At 47.4% G+C, this 15,797-nt stretch overlaps 1 protein-coding gene across 2 annotated transcripts in view; it reads right to left on the bottom strand.

Moving 5' to 3' along the window:
* The window catches only part of LOC139276050 (thiamine transporter 1-like), a 36,657-nt gene that overhangs the window by 19,557 nt on the left and 1,303 nt on the right, over positions 1-15,797 (bottom strand). Inside the window, exon 2 of one of the 2 annotated variants that reach the window (XM_070893457.1) lies at positions 202-828. In XM_070893457.1, coding sequence (XP_070749558.1) covers positions 202-828 — 627 coding nt within the window. The remainder of the gene's footprint in view (positions 1-201; positions 829-15,797) is intronic. The other variant, XM_070893458.1, reaches the window with a different exon arrangement.

Here is a 15,797-nt window from a genome sequence, read left to right as displayed (position 1 = left end):
CATTACTCATCAAGTGGGGGTAGGTTCTGGTTTGCAAGATGATGGATGCAGTCATTTTTGCTAGGCACAAGAAAATAAATCTGGAGACAACTCAAATCATAAGTTCACACCAACTGTTCACCCAAACCACTGTGCTTCTGATTTCAGCAGCAGGGTGTAATCAAAGCAGGAAATAAGGTAAATAAAACACACACACATTACCGTAATTTCATGGGTGTATGAGATGCTGTCCATTGGTTCTGGCAGATAGCCATCCACCATATTCTCAGCATCATCATGGTCACAGTTTAGTGGTGTTGTGGATGTTGATTCAAGTTCTTCTAAAGATGCCCTTGCACCTTTACCTTTGATTTCCTTTCCATTACAGTCTCCTCTCACTCGGTGAAAGAACATGCTCTTCTGTGGCATTGGAAGAAACATCGATGTAATAAAGGCAACTGCTACACAGACTAAGGAAATTACATTGAGGTGGAAGAGGGACATCTCAGTAAATGAGACCAAGATTTGTCCAGTAACAGATCCCACTGTGTACCCAAGCAATGTGGCACAACGACAATATCCAGTTACTTTCTGGTACATGTTAAAGTCCACTACAGTGTAGATGTAGGAGTAATAGGCCACTTCTGATGCAGTTACCATCCCATAGAAAAATTCCAGAAACTGCATTGCCAGCAGTCCTTGGGCATACAACAGCATGAACCAGGTAATGACCAAAGCTGCACCTTGTAGAATGATGACTGGCTTGTAACGAAGGTAGTCAGTTGCAAGGAAGATGGGAAACAAAAGCACTAGGTAGGAGTACGTCCACACTGGGAATATCTCGCTCACCTATTTAAAAAAAATAAAAGTCCAATAGATTTAAGTCATGAAGGTTAATTTCTAATTTTCACATCAGTGAGCTCTCAAAATTCAAAACCTTAGTTGTTAGAAACTTGAATGAAACTATGTATTAAATTGCGAATATACTCAAAATGCACACGATGTTATCTGATGAGAAATCTAAATGAAGATTCAACTTGTAAAACAGAATTTTATTTCCTTCTGAATATACTTCATTTCGAAGATAAAACTCAGTTATGAAAGTAATAATTACTCTGCTAATCCCATTCCCATACAAAATTCCCCCTTCTCTCATGGAGGTGCTAACTCATGCTACAGTCATCCCACAGGCACCTGCAAACATCAGTTATCCCACTCAAGTGACCATTCTTGCCACGAGCAGTGAGTATCAAGCCAGATACTACTGGAAAGGCCTCCCAACGAGAATCTGACCTCATCCAAGATCCACATGCAGATTTCCAGTTGAGAGTCACTGGTGGTGATCAGGAACAGAAACCCTGGCTGATTCTTCCTGACCTGTCCCCTGTCCTCAAGCTAGGGAGACTTGTGCCAAGTGTAGCACCTGGAATGCTGCCCTGGCTGACACCAGCTAGCAACACAGGCCAGGGATTAAGCTTGGCACATTTTTATGCCTTGTTGTTCATACGTACCAGTGTGGCAATGAACCACCAGGGGAGAAAAAAACTATTTTCACTTCATATAACTGTGGCTGACCTGCTCTCGGGATTCCATCATACTAACCCCAAATTAGCCACCAAGAGCTTGTCAGAACTGCTCAGAGCAACTCCTCATCTCTAAAGAAACAATCCTTCACGAGCACAATTTCATAATGACACAGCAGAGATCAAGAACTCAGCGTGAATCAGACTTGAAGCTCCAGCTACAACTCCCGTGATGTGCTACAGTATAAAGCGGGGTCTCACAGATAGATTGGACAATACTTCATTGCAAAGCAATTTAATTGAGATATTTAAAAGGAATTTTCTTGAATGACTACTTGTGACTTTTACTGATTTCCTGCCATAATATTACACAATTGTTTCTGTAATCTGTGCTACAAAATGGTAGTGTTTTCATTCAGATCTTAAATCTGCATTTATTCAAAATAATTTGCCGAAAATTCCGGCCTCCATCGGGTCCGTACGAAGTGCACATGGACCAGTGACGCCTCGCAAAAGCCGGTTTGCGGGGCGTGATGCACATGCGCTAAAAAACGACTTTTCCAATCTCCCTTGACAGATCCTCCACATCCCCGGGAGAAAGACATTTGCACAGCCGAGATTGGGCTATTTGCCCAACTCATGCCCAGCGAATGTCCTTCAAACTGTTACGCCTGGTGAAAGCAGGCGCATAGCCTACTTTTACCAGCGTAAGTTTTAAAATATAAAAATTAAATTTAAATACACATTTTTGTAGTTTAAAAACCTGTCCATTAAGGCAAGTTTATTTGTAACATTATTAAAACACAATAAAAAAAAATTCAACATTTTTTTTTCTAAAACATTTAATTTTAATTAATTTTAAATATGAGAGATGGTTTATTTATTTATTTTGCTGTGATTGGGTGTTTTAGGGGTTTTTCTCATTGATAGTAATGGGAACGCGGAGAAACGGAGTTCCCATTTTTATGAAAATACTGCATCATGATTGGTTGCCCAGGCCCACATGACTCCAGCTTGGACTTGCCTACTTTGAAGACAGGTCCTCATGTGCTGCGCAGCGAATGAAGGCCTCCGCTCCCGATCCTGCGTTCCTCCGAGACCAAGTACTTTTGCAGATTTTTTTCAGGTCGAAGGCATTTGTATGAAGGAAGCCTCTGACCTCAATTTCAGGCCCCTTATTTTTCTACATTTCACCATTACACATCCCAGCAGGGTCAAAAAGGACAAATTTGTTTTATTGAAAAAAAAATGTATAGATTTTAGATGTCCTGCAACATCACAACAGAAAGGAATGCCCCACCTCCATCTGTGAAAGAGTAAAACCCAGGACCTGGCCAGCAAAGGTCGTCCCAATATAGAACAATAATGAGATTCAAGAGAATACAGACTAGTTTGTGTGACAAATCTTGCTGCAACCAGTCTGAGCAACCTGATGCAATCTTTGTCTTCACAATGCACTTCAGAATCATAGAAATTTACAACACAGGAGGCCATTTCGGCCCATTGTTTCTGTGCCAGCCGAAAAAGAGCCATCTACCTAATCCCACTTTCCAGTTCTTGGTTCGTAACCCTGTAGGTTACAGCACTTTGAGTGTATATCTAAGTACTTTTTAAATGTGATGAGGGTTTCTGCCTCTACCACCCTTTCAAGCAGTGAGTTCCAGACCCCCATCATCTGCTGGGTGAAAAAAGATCTCAACTCCCTGCTAATCCTTGTACCCCTGGCTATTGAGCTTTCTGCTAAGGGAAATAAGAGTAGATAAGTATACCTCAATTAAGTCTCCCTTCAGCGACCTCTGTTCCAAAGAAAACAACCCCAGACTATCCAATCTTTCCTTAGCTAAAATTCTCCAGTTCCTGGCAACCTGCTCATAAATCTCCTCTGTACCTTCTCTAGTGCAATCACATCTTATGTTATGGTGAACCTTTATAGAACTCTGGTCTGACGTCAACTGGAGTATTGTGTTCAATTCTGGACACTGCACTTTAGGAAGGATGTGAAGGGCTTAAAGAGGGCGCAAAAAAGATTGACAAGAATGGTTCCAGGGATGAGGGACTTCAGTTACGTGGATGGACTGGAGAAGCTGGGGTTGTTCTCCTTGGAGCAGAGAATGCTGAGAGGAGATTTGATACAGGTGTTCAAAATCATGAGGGGTCGAGACAGAGTAGAAACTGTTCCCATTGATGGAAGGATCGAGAACCAGAGAACAGAGATTTAAGGTGATTAGAAGAACCAAAGGCGACATGAGGAAAAACTTTTTTTTGTGGAACGAGTGGTTAGGATCTGGAATGCACTGCCTGAGAGGATGGTGGACGCAGATTCAACTGTGGCTTTCAAAAGGGAATTGGAGAAGTACCTGAAGGAAAAAAATCTGCAGGGCTACGTGGAAAGGACAGGGGAGTGGGACTAACTGAAGTGCTCTTGCAAAGGGATGGCACAGGCTCGATATGCCGAATGGCTTCCTTCTGCGCTGTAACCATTCTATGGCCCCAAGTTTCCACATGATTTGCTCCTGATTTTTAGGAACAACTGGTGTAGAACGGAGTATCTTAGAAATCGGAATTCTCGCCATTTAGTTTGCTCCAGTTCTAGTCAGTTAGAACAGTTTCACTTTAGAACAGAATTTTTTTTTCCAAAAGGAGGCGTGTCCGGCCACTTACGCCTGTTTTCAAAGTTTCGTCAGTGAAAACTTACTCCAAACTAACTTAGAATGGAGTAAGTGAAGATTTTTGTACGCTCGAAAAAACCTTGTCTACACTTTAGAAAATCAGGCGTAGGTTACAAATCAGGCGCAGGGAATGGGGGGGGGGGGGGGGGGAGAGGGGTTTAAAGGGAAGTTTACAAACATTAAACACTTCAGTTTTACAAATAAAGAGCCATCATCAATAATAAATGATAAAAACATCAATAAATCAACCAAACAAAAAAAATTAATAAGAAATAATTTTTTATTTTAAATCAATAAATAAAACATTTTCTACTTACCGACTGCAGCACCGGGAGCCCTCCAACAGCCGCTGGGATGCCCCCCCCCCCCCCCAGTGTGTCTCTGTCTGTCAGTGTCTGTGTTTCTGAGAGAGAAGGGGGAGCGGAAGGAGGGAGGGGAAGGAGACGGGGCGGGGTAGGGGGGGGAGACGGGGCGGGGTAGGGGGGGGAGACGGGGCGGGGTAGGGGGGGAGACGGGGCGGGGTAGGGGGGGGAGACGGGGCGGGGTGGGGGGGGGAGACGGGGCGGGGTAGGGGGGGGAGACGGGGCGGGGTAGGGGGGGGAGACGGGGCGGGGTAGGGGGGGGAGACGGGGCGGGGTAGGGGGGGGAGACGGGGCGGGGTAGGGGGGGAGACGGGGCGGGGTAGGGGGGGAGACGGGGCGGGGTAGGGGGGAGACGGGGCGGGGTAGGGGGGGAGACGGGGCGGGGTAGGGGGGGAGACGGGGCGGGGTAGGGGGGGAGACGGGGCGGGGTAGGGGGGGAGACGGGGCGGGGTAGGGGGGGAGACGGGGCGAGGTGGGGGGGAGACGGGGCGGGGTAGGGGGGGAGACGGGGCGGGGTAGGGGGGGAGACGGGGCGGGGTAGGGGGGGAGACGGGGCGGGGTAGGGGGGGAGATGGGGCGGGGTAGGGGGGGGGAGGAGATGGGGCGGGGTAGGGGGGGGGAGGAGATGGGGCGGGGTAGGGGGGGGAGGAGATGGGGCGGGGTAGGGGGGGGGAGGAGATGGGGCGGGGTAGGGGGGGGGAGGAGATGGGGCGGGGTAGGGGGGGGGAGGAGATGGGGCGGGGTAGGGGGGGGAGGAGATGGGGCGGGGTAGGGGGGGGGAGGAGATGGGGCGGGGTAGGGGGGGGGAGGAGATGGGGCGGGGTAGGGGGGGGGAGGAGATGGGGCGGGGTAGGGGGGGGGAGGAGATGGGGCGGGGTAGGGGGGGGGAGGAGATGGGGCGGGGTAGGGGGGGGGAGGAGATGGGGCGGGGTAGGGGGGGGGAGGAGATGGGGCGGGGTAGGGGGGGGGAGGAGATGGGGCGGGGTAGGGGGGGGGAGGAGATGGGGCGGGGTAGGGGGGGGGAGGAGATGGGGCGGGGTAGGGGGGGGAGGAGATGGGGCGGGGTAGGGGGGGGGAGGAGATGGGGCGGGGTAGGGGGGGGGAGGAGATGGGGCGGGGTAGGGGGGGGGAGGAGATGGGGCGGGGTAGGGGGGGGGAGGAGATGGGGCGGGGTAGGGGGGGGGAGGAGATGGGGCGGGGTAGGGGGGGGGAGGAGATGGGGCGGGGTAGGGGGGGGGAGGAGATGGGGCGGGGGGGGGGGCGAAGGAGAAAGGAGATGGGGGGGGGGGGTCGGGGTGAGGCTGAACGTCCAGGCCCATCCCCAGCACCAAATTTACAGGTAGGTGGCGTTGGGTCGGGTCGGGGTCGGGAGCGCGGGTCGAGGTCGGGGCGGTGGTGGGAGGGAAGTCGGTTCGGTTCGGGTCGGGGGGAGGGAGGGAGAGGGAGGTCAGGTCGGGGGGAGGGAGGTCAGGTCAGGTCGGGTCCTGTCCGGGGGCCGGGGGGGAGGGGCGGGGAAGCGGGAGTCGGGTCAGTTGGTGTCGGGTCCGGTCCGGAGGCGGGGTGGCGGGAGTCGAGAGGAAGCAGGAGCTGGTCGTGGGAGGAGCCTTATTCACGCAGCCCCAGTGAGGCCATTGGGCCAGGGCTAGGGGCTGCGTGCTTCGGGCCCCTCCCACACAGTTTCGGGCGCCTGGAGCTACTGCACATGCGCGCCCACTGTAGCGCGCATGTGCAGAGGTCCTGGCACTGTTTTTAATGTAGGGACCTGGCTCCGCCCCCTACTGCTCCTGCTGCGCTGCGCCGAGCTGCAAACGACCTGCAGGGAGCTGGAGAATCTGGAAGTTTTTTTTAGGCGCACTTTGTGGCGCGAAAAACGGGCGTCCAGGTCGGGACTGCGCCGTTCTTAGCGCGGCTCGAAACTTGGGCCTTATGATTCTATCCTTCCTGTAATGTGGTGAGCAGAATTGTACGCCATACTCTAGCTGTAGCCCAACTAGTGCTTTATACAGTTCAAGCATAACCTCCCTGCTCTTATATTCTATGCCTCAGCTAATAAAGGAAAGTATCCCATATGCCTGCTTAACCACCTTCTCTACCCTGTCCTGTTACCTTCAGAGATCTGTGGACGTGCACTCCAACATCCCACTGTTCCTCTATACATCTCAGTATCCTACCATTTATTGTGTTTTCCCTTGCTTGGTTAGCCCTCCACAAATGCATTTCCTCACACTTCTCCAGATTGAATTCCATTTGCCACTTTTCTGCCCAACTGGCCAATGCATTGGTATCTTCCTGCAGTCTACAGCTTTCTTCCTCACTATCAATCACACGGCCAATGTTTGTATCGTTGCAAACTTCTAAAATCATACACCCTACATTGAAGTTTAAAATCATTGATATACCACAAAAAGCAAGGAACCTAGTACTGAGCCCTGCGGAACCCCACTGGAAACAGCCTTCCAGTCACAAAAACACCCATCGACCATTACCCTTTGCTTCCTGCTATGGAGCCAATTTTGGATCCAACTTGCCACTTACTCTCAAGTCCCATGGGCATTTACTTTTATGACCAGTTTGCCATGTGGGACCTTGTCAAAAGCCTTGCTAAAATCCATGTAGGCTACATCAAATGCGCTGTCATTGACCCACTTTGTTACCTCCTCAAAAAATTCAATCAAGTTAGTCAGACACGACCTTCCCGTAACAAATCCATACTGACTGTCCCTGATTAAACAGTGCCTTTCCAAATGACAATTAAAACTGTCCCTCAGAATTTTTTCCAATAATTTGTCCACCACTGCGGTTAGGCTGACTGGCCTGTAATTATTCGGTCTCTCCCCTACTCCCTTTTTAAATTAAAAAAGTAGGACCTCAAAAAAGGTAGTAATCTCAGGATTGCTATCAATGCCATGTGCTAGTCAGAGTAGGAATTGCAGGATAGTTCAGATGAATACGTGGCTTGAGGAACATAGAAACATAGAAAATAGGTGCAGGAGCTGGCCATTCAGCCCTTCTAGCCTGCACCGCCATTCAATGAGTTCATGGCTGAACTAAAGCTTCAGTACCCCCTTCCTGCTTTCTCGCCATACCCCTTGATCCCCCCCGAGTAGTAAGGACTTCATCTAACTCCCTTTTGAATATATTTAGTGAATTGGCCCCAACCACTTTCTGTGGCAGAGAATTCCACAGGTTCACCACTCTCTGGGTGAAGAAGTTTCTCCTCATCTCGGTCCTAAATGGCTTACCCCTTATCCTTAGACTGTGACCCCTGGTTCTGGACTTCCCCAACATTGGGAACATTCTTCCTGCATCTAACCTGTCTAAACCCATCAGAATTTTAAACGTTTCTATGAGGTCCCCTCTCATTCTTCTGAACTCCAGTGAATACAAGCCCAGTTGATCCAGTCTTTCTTGATAGGTCAGTCCCACCATCCCGGGAATCAGTCTGGTGAATCTTCGCTGCACTCCCTCAATAGCAAGAATGTCCTTCCTCAAGTTAGGAGACCAAAATTGTACACAATACTCCAGGTGTGGCCTCACCAAGGCCCTGTACAACTGTAGCAACACTTCCCTGCCCCTGTACTCAAATCCCCTCGATATGAAGGCCAACATGCCATTTGCTTTCTTAACCGCCTGCTGTACCTGCATGCCAACTTTCAATGGAACGGTGCAAGGAGGAATTCAAATTCCTGGGGTACTGGAACCGGCTCTGGGGGAGGTGGGACCAGTGCAAACCGGGCGGTCTGCACCTGGGCAGGACCAGAACAAATGTCCTAGGCGGAGTGTTTGCTAGTGCTGTTGGGGAGGGGTTAAACTAATATGGCAGGGGGATGGGAACTTAAACAGGGAGCAGAAGCAAAAGGTAGGAAGGAGAAAAGTAAGAGTGGAGGGCAGAGAAATCAAGGGCAAAAATCAAAAAGGGACACATTACAACATAATTTTAAAAGGACAAAAAGAGCGTTAAAAAAACAAGCCTGAAGGCTCCGAGTCTCAAGGCGAGGTGCATTCGTAATAAGGTGGACGAATTAATTGGGCAGATAGCTGTTAACGGATAGGATGCAATTGGGATTACGGAGACATGGCTCCAGGGTAACCAAGGCTGGGAACTCAACATCCAGGAGTATTCAATATTCAGGAAGGATAGACATGAAGGAAAAGGAGGTGGGGTAGCGTTAATGGTCAAAGAGGAGATTAACGCAATAGTAAGGAAGGACATTAGCTTGGATAATGTGGAATCTGTATGGCTAGAGCTGCGAAACACCAAAGGGCAGAAAACGTCAGTGGGAATTGTGTACTCCAGGAAATCCTCCTCCACTGTATTGCATACCAGTTTGGTTAGCACAATCAATATGTAGGTTCAAGTCACCCATGATAAATGCTGTAGCCTTATTGCACGCGTCCCTAATTTCCTGTTTGATGCCATGCCCAACCTCCCTACTGCTGTTTGGTCGTAGTAGGGAGGTTGGGCATGGCATCAAACAGGAAATTAGGGACGCATGCAATAAGGCTACAGCATTTATCATGGGTGACTTGAACCAACATATTGATTGTGCTAACCAAACTGGTATGCAATACGGTGGAGGAGGATTTCCTGGAGTGTATAAGGGATAGTTTTCTAGACCAATATGTTGAGGAACCAACTAGAGAACAGGCCATCCTAGACTGGGTCTTGTCTAACGAGAGGGGATTAATTAGCAATCTGGTCTTGCGTGGCCCCTTGGGGAAGCGTGACCATAATATGGTAGGATTCTTCATTAAGATGGAGAGTGACGCAGTTAATTCAGAGACGAGGGTCCTGAACTTAAAGAAACGAAACTTTGATGGTATGAGACGTGATTTGGCTAGGATAGACTGGCGAATGATACTTAAAGGGTTGACGGTGGATAGGCAATGGCAGACATTTAAAGATCACATGGATGAAATTCAACAATTGTACATCCCTGTATGGCGTAAAAATAAAACAGGAAAGGTGGCTCAACCGTGGCTAACAAGGGAAATTAGGGATCGTGTTAAATCCAAGGAAGAGGCATATAAATTGGCCAGAAAAAGCAGCAAACTTGAGGACTAGGAGACATTTAGAATTCAGCAGAGGAGGACGAAGGGTTTAATTAGGAGGGGGAAAAGAGTATGAGTAAGCTTGCAGGGAACATAAAAACTGACTGCAAAAGCTTCTATAGATATGTGAAGAGAAAAAGATTCGTGAAGACTAATGTAGCTCCCTTGCAGTCAGAATCAGGTGAATTCATATGAATTCAGGTGAACAAGAAAATGGCAGATCAATTGAACAAATACTTTGGTTCTGTCTTCACTAAGAAAGACATGAATAACCTCCCGAAAATACTAGGTGACAGAGGGTCGAGCAAGAAGGAGGAACTGAGGGAAATCCTTATTAGTCAGGAAATGGTGTTAGGGAAACTGATGGGACTGAAGGCCGATAAATCCCCAGGGCCCGATAGTCTGCATCTCAGAGTACTTAAGGAAGTGGCCCTAGAAATAGTAGATGCATTGGTGGTCATTTTCCAAAATTCCATAGACTCTGGATCAGTTCCTATGGATTGGAGGGTAGATAATGTAACCCCACTTTTTAAAAAAGAGGGAAAGAAAACAGGGAATTATAGACCGGTTAGCCTGATATCGGTGGTGGGGAAAATGTTGGAATCAATTATTAACAATGTAATAGCAGCGGATTTGGAAAGCAGTGACAGGATTGATCCAAGTCAGCATGGATTTATGAAAGGGAAATCATGCTTGACAAATCTTCTAGAGTTTTTTGAGGATGTAACTAGTAGAATGGATAAGAGAGAACCAGTGGACGTGGTGTATTTGGACTTTCAAAAGGCTTTTGACAAGGTCCCACACAAGAGATTAGTGTGCAAAATTAAGACACATGGTATTGGGGATAATGTATTGACGTGGATAGAGAACTGGTTGGCAGACAGGAAGCAAAGAGTGGGAATAAACGGGTCCTTTTCAGAATGGCAGGCAGTGACTAGTGGGGTGCCGCAAGGTTCAGTGCTGGGACCCCAGCTATTTACAATATACATTAATGATTTGGACGAAGGAATTGAATGTAATATCTTCAAGTTTGCAGATGACACTAAGCTGGGTGGCAGTGTGAGCTGTGAGGAGGATGTTAAGAGGCTGCAGGGTGACTTGGACAGGTTAGGTGAATGGGCAAGTTAGGTGAATGGGCAAATGCATCGCAGATGCAATATAATGTGGATAAATGTGAGGTTATCCACTTTGGTGGCAAAAACAGGAAGGCAGATTATCTGAATGGTGACAAATTAGTAAAACGGGAGGTGCAACGAGACCTGGATGTCATGGTACATCAGTCACTGAAGGTATGAATGCAAGTACAGCAGGCAGTAAAGAAAGCAAATGGCATGCTGGCCTTCATAGCGAGAGGATTTGAGTATAGGAGCAGGGAATCATAGAAAATAGGTGCAGGAGTAGGCCATTCAGCCCTTCGAGCCTTCACCACCATTCAATATCATGCATGATCATTCACCGCAGTACCCTTTTCCTGCTTTCTCTCCATACCCCTTGATCCCTTTAGCCGTAAGGGCCATATCTAACTACCTCTTGAATATATTCAATGAACTGGCATCAACAACTCTCTGTGGTAGGGAATTCCACAGGTTAACAACTCTCAGTGAAGAAGTTTCACCTCATCTCAGTCCTAAATGACTTACCCCTTATCCTTAGACTGTGTCCCCTGGTCCTGGACTTCCCCAACATCGGGAACATTCTTCCTGTATCTAACCTGTCCCGTCAGAATCTTGTATGTCTCTATGAGATCTCCTCTCATTCTTCTAAACTCCAGTGAATAAAGGCCCAGTCGATCCAGTCTCTCTTCAGATGTCAGTCCAGCCACCCCGGGAATCAGTCTGGTGAATCTTCTTGCTATTGAGGGAGTGCAGCGAACATCCTTCCTCAGATTAGGAGACCAAAACTGAACACAATATTCCAGGTGTGGCCTCACCAAGGCCCTGTACAACTGCAGTAAGACCTCCCTGCTCCTAGACTCAAATCCCCTAGCTATGAAGGTCAACATACCATTTGCCTTCTTCACCGCCTGCTGTACCTGTATGCCAACTTTCAATGACTGATGAACCTTGACACCCAGGTCTCATTGCACCTCCCCTTTTCCTAATCTGCCACCATTCAGATAATATTCTGCCTTCGTGTTTTTTCCCCCAAAGTGGATAACCTCACATTTATCCACATTGGGCAAATGCAGTATATTCACCTAACCTGTCCAAGTCACCCTGCAGCCTCTTAGCGTCCTCCTCATAGCTCACACCGCCACACAATTTAGTGTTATCTGAAAACTTGGAGAGATTACACTCAATTCCTTCATCCAAATCATTAATGTATATTGTAAATAGCTGGGGTCCCAGCACTGAGCCCTGCAGCACATCACTAGTCATTGCATGACATTCTGAAAAGGACCCGTTTATCCCAACTCTCTGCTTCCTGTCTGACAACCAGTTCTCTATCCACATCAGAAAATAACCACAAAAAACATGTGCTTTAATTTTGTACACCAATCTCTTGTGTGGGACCTTGTCAAAAGCCTTTTGAAAGTCCAAATACACCACATCCACTGGTTCTCCCTTGTACACTATACTATTTACATTCTCAAAAAATTCCAGAAGATTTGTCAAGCATGATTTCATTTTCATAAATCAATGCTGACTTGGACCGATCCCATCACTGCTTTCCAAATGCGCTGTTATTTCATCTTTAATAATTGATTCCAACATTTTCCCCACTACTGATGTCAGGCTAACTGGTCTATAATTACCCGTTTTCTCTCTCCCTCCTTTTTAAAAAAGTGGTGTTACATTAGCTACCCTCCAGTCCATAGGAACTGATCCAGAGTCGATAGACTGTTGGAAAATGATCACCAATGCATCCACTATTTCTAGGGCCACTTCCGTAAGTACTCTGGGATGCAGACTATCAGACCCTGGGGATTTATCGGCCTTCAATCCCATCAATTTCCCCAACACAATTTCCTGCCTAATAAGGATATCCTTCAGTTCCTCCTTCTCACTAAACCCTTAGTCCTCTCGTACTTCCGGAAGGCTATTTGTATCTTCCTTTGTGAAAACAGAACCAAAGTATTTGTTCTACTGGTCTGCCATTTCTTTGTTCCCCATTATAAATTCACCTGAATCTGACTGCAAGGGACCTACATTTGTCTTCACTAATCTTTTTCTCTTCACATATCTATGGAAGCTCATTGAATGGCGTGCAGGCTCGAAGAGCCAAATGGCCTATTCCTGCACCTATTTTCTATGTTTCTATGTTTCCCGGCAAGCTTCCTCTCATACTCTATTTCCCCCCCTCCTAATTAAACCCTTTGTCCTCCTCTGCTGAATTCTAAATTTCTCCCAGTCCTCAGGTTTGCTGCTTTTTCTGGCCAATTTATATGCCTCTTCCTTGGATTTAACACTATCCTTAATTTCCCTTTTTTGTCACCGTTGAGCTACCTTCCCCATTTTATTTTTACTCCAGACAGGGATGTGCAATTGTTGAAGTTCATCCATGTGATCTTTAAATGTTTGCCATTGCCTATCCATTGCCAACCCTTTAATTATCATTTGCCAGTCTATTCTAGCCAATTCACGTCTCATACCATCGAAGTTATCTTTCCTTAAGTTCAGCACCCTAGTCTCTGAATTAACTGCATCACTCTCCATCTTAATAAAGAATTCTACCATATTATGGTCACTCTTCCCCAAGGGGCCTCGCACAACAAGATTGCTAATTAGTCTTTTCTGATTACAAATCACCCTATCTAGGATGGCCAGCCCTCTAGTTGGTTCCTTGACATATTGGACTCGAAAACCATCACTAATACACTCCAGGAAATCCTCCTCCACCATATTCCTACCAGTTTGGTTAGCCCAATCTATATGTAGATTAAAGTCGCCCATGATAACTGCTGTACCTTTATTGCACGCATCCCTAATTTCTTGTTTGACGCTGTCCCCAACCTCACTACTACTGTTTGGTGGTCTGTACACAACTCCCACTAGCGTTTTCTGCCCTTTGGTATTCCACAGCTCCATCCATACAGATTCCACATCATCCAAGCTAATTCCTTCCTTACTACTGCGTTAAATTCCTCTTTAACCAGCGACGCTACCCCAACTCTTTTTCCTTTGTCTATCCTTCCTGAATGTTGAATACCCCTGGATGTTGAGTTCCCAGCCTTGGTTACCCTGGAGCCATGTCTCCGTGATGCCAATTATATCTTATTCATTAACTGCTGCGTGTGCAGTTAATTCGTCCACCTTATTACGAATACTCCTTGCATTGAGTATTCAGGCTTGTCTTTTTAACATACTTTGCCCTTTTAGAATTTTGCTGCAATGTGGCACTTTTTGATTTTTGCCTTGGGTTTCTCTGCCCTCCACTTTTACTTTTCTTCTTTCTCTCTTTTGCTTCTGCCCTCATTCTATTTCCCTCTGTCTCCCCTGCATAGGTTTCCATCCCCCTGCCATATTAGTTTAACCCCTCCCCAACAGCACTAGCAAACACTCCCCCCTAGGACATTGGTTCCAGTCATGCCCAGGTGCAGACCATCCAGTTTGTACTGATCCCACCTCCCCCAGAACCGGTTCCAATGTCCCAGGAATTTGAATCCCTCCCTTGTGCACCACTCCTTAAGCCACGTATTCATTGGAGATATCCTGCGATTCCTACTCTGACTAGCATGTGGCACTGGTAGCAATCCTGAGACTACTACCTTTGAGGTCCTACTTTTTAAATTTAACTCCTAGCTCCCTAAATTCATCTTGTAGGACCTCATCCCGTTTTTTTACCTATATCGTTGGTATCCATATGCACCACGACAACTGGCTGTTCACCCTCCCCCTTCAAAATGTTCTTTACCCATGCACCAGGAAGGCAACATATCATCCTGGAGCCTCGATTGCGGCCGCAGAAACGTTTATCTATTCCCCTTACAATAGAATCCCCTACCCCTATAGCTCTCCCACTCTTTTTCCCGCCCTCCTGTGCATAGTGCCATGGACTTGGCTGCTGCTGCCTTCCCCTGATGAGTCATCTCCCCTCCTCCTCCCCCCCCCCACCCCCACCAGCACCCAAGGTGGTGTATCTGTTTTGGAGGGGGATGATAGCTGGGGACCTCTGCACTACCTTCCTTCCACTGCTCTTCCTGTTGATCATCCATTCCCTATCTGTCTGTGTAACCTTTACCTGCGGTATGATCAACTCACTAAATGTGCTATTCATGGCATCCTCAGCATCGCGGATGCTCTAGAGTGAATCCACCCACAGCTCCAGTGCCGCAATGCGGTCTGTCAGGATCTGGAGCAGGATACACTTCCCCCACATGTGGTCGTCAGGGACGCTTCCACATAGCACAGGAGCATGACACGTGTCTGTGCTCTCCTGCCATGACTTAACTTTTACTGCAGTTGTACAGGGCCTTGGTGAGATCATACCTTGAGTATTGTGTGCAGTTTTGGTCTCCTAATCTGAGGAAGGACCTGCTTGCTATTGAGCGAGTGCAGCGAAGGTTCACCAGACTGATTCCCAGGATGGTAGGACTGACATATGAAGAAAGACTAGATCGACTAGGCTTATATTCACTGGAATTTAGAAGAATGAGAGGGGACCTCATAGAAACATATAAAATTCTGACTGGACTGGACTGGACAGGTTAGATGCAGGAAGAATGTTCCTGATGTTAGGGAAGTCCAGAACCAGGGGTCACAGTCTAAAGATAAGGGGTAAGCCATATAGGACCTAGATGAGGAGAAACCTTTTCATCCAAAAAGAGTGATGATCCTGTGGAATTCTCTACCACAGAAAGTTGTTGAGTCCAGTTCGTTGGATATATTCAAGAGGGAGTTAGATGTGGCCCTTAAAGCTAAGGAGATCAGTGGGGTACTGAAGTTGCATGATCAGCCATAATCATATTGAATGGCGGTGCAAGCTCGAAGGGTCGAATGGCCTGCTCCTGCACTTATTTTCTATGTAAACAACGGAACGATAGCAGTCCTCCAGCATCATACCTGTAGCCAGAGAAGATTGGAAAACTTCACAGTACACCAGTGATGCAATCTTTGTTTTCTCATTGCAATGTCACAGCACACCACTGTTGTTTAGAGCAAGGGCATCCAAGCTTTTTGCATTTGTGGGTCAGAGGGGAAAAAAAAATCACAGCTATGGGGAAAGAGCAGGGGAGTGGGATTAATTGGATAGCTCGACCAAAGAGACAGCGC

This window comes from Pristiophorus japonicus, chromosome 11 (assembly GCF_044704955.1).
Source record: "Pristiophorus japonicus isolate sPriJap1 chromosome 11, sPriJap1.hap1, whole genome shotgun sequence".
Taxonomy (NCBI): Eukaryota; Metazoa; Chordata; class Chondrichthyes; family Pristiophoridae; genus Pristiophorus; species Pristiophorus japonicus.
Note: the sequence above shows the minus strand (reverse complement) of the source record. Positions and strands in the feature narration are given on the sequence as shown.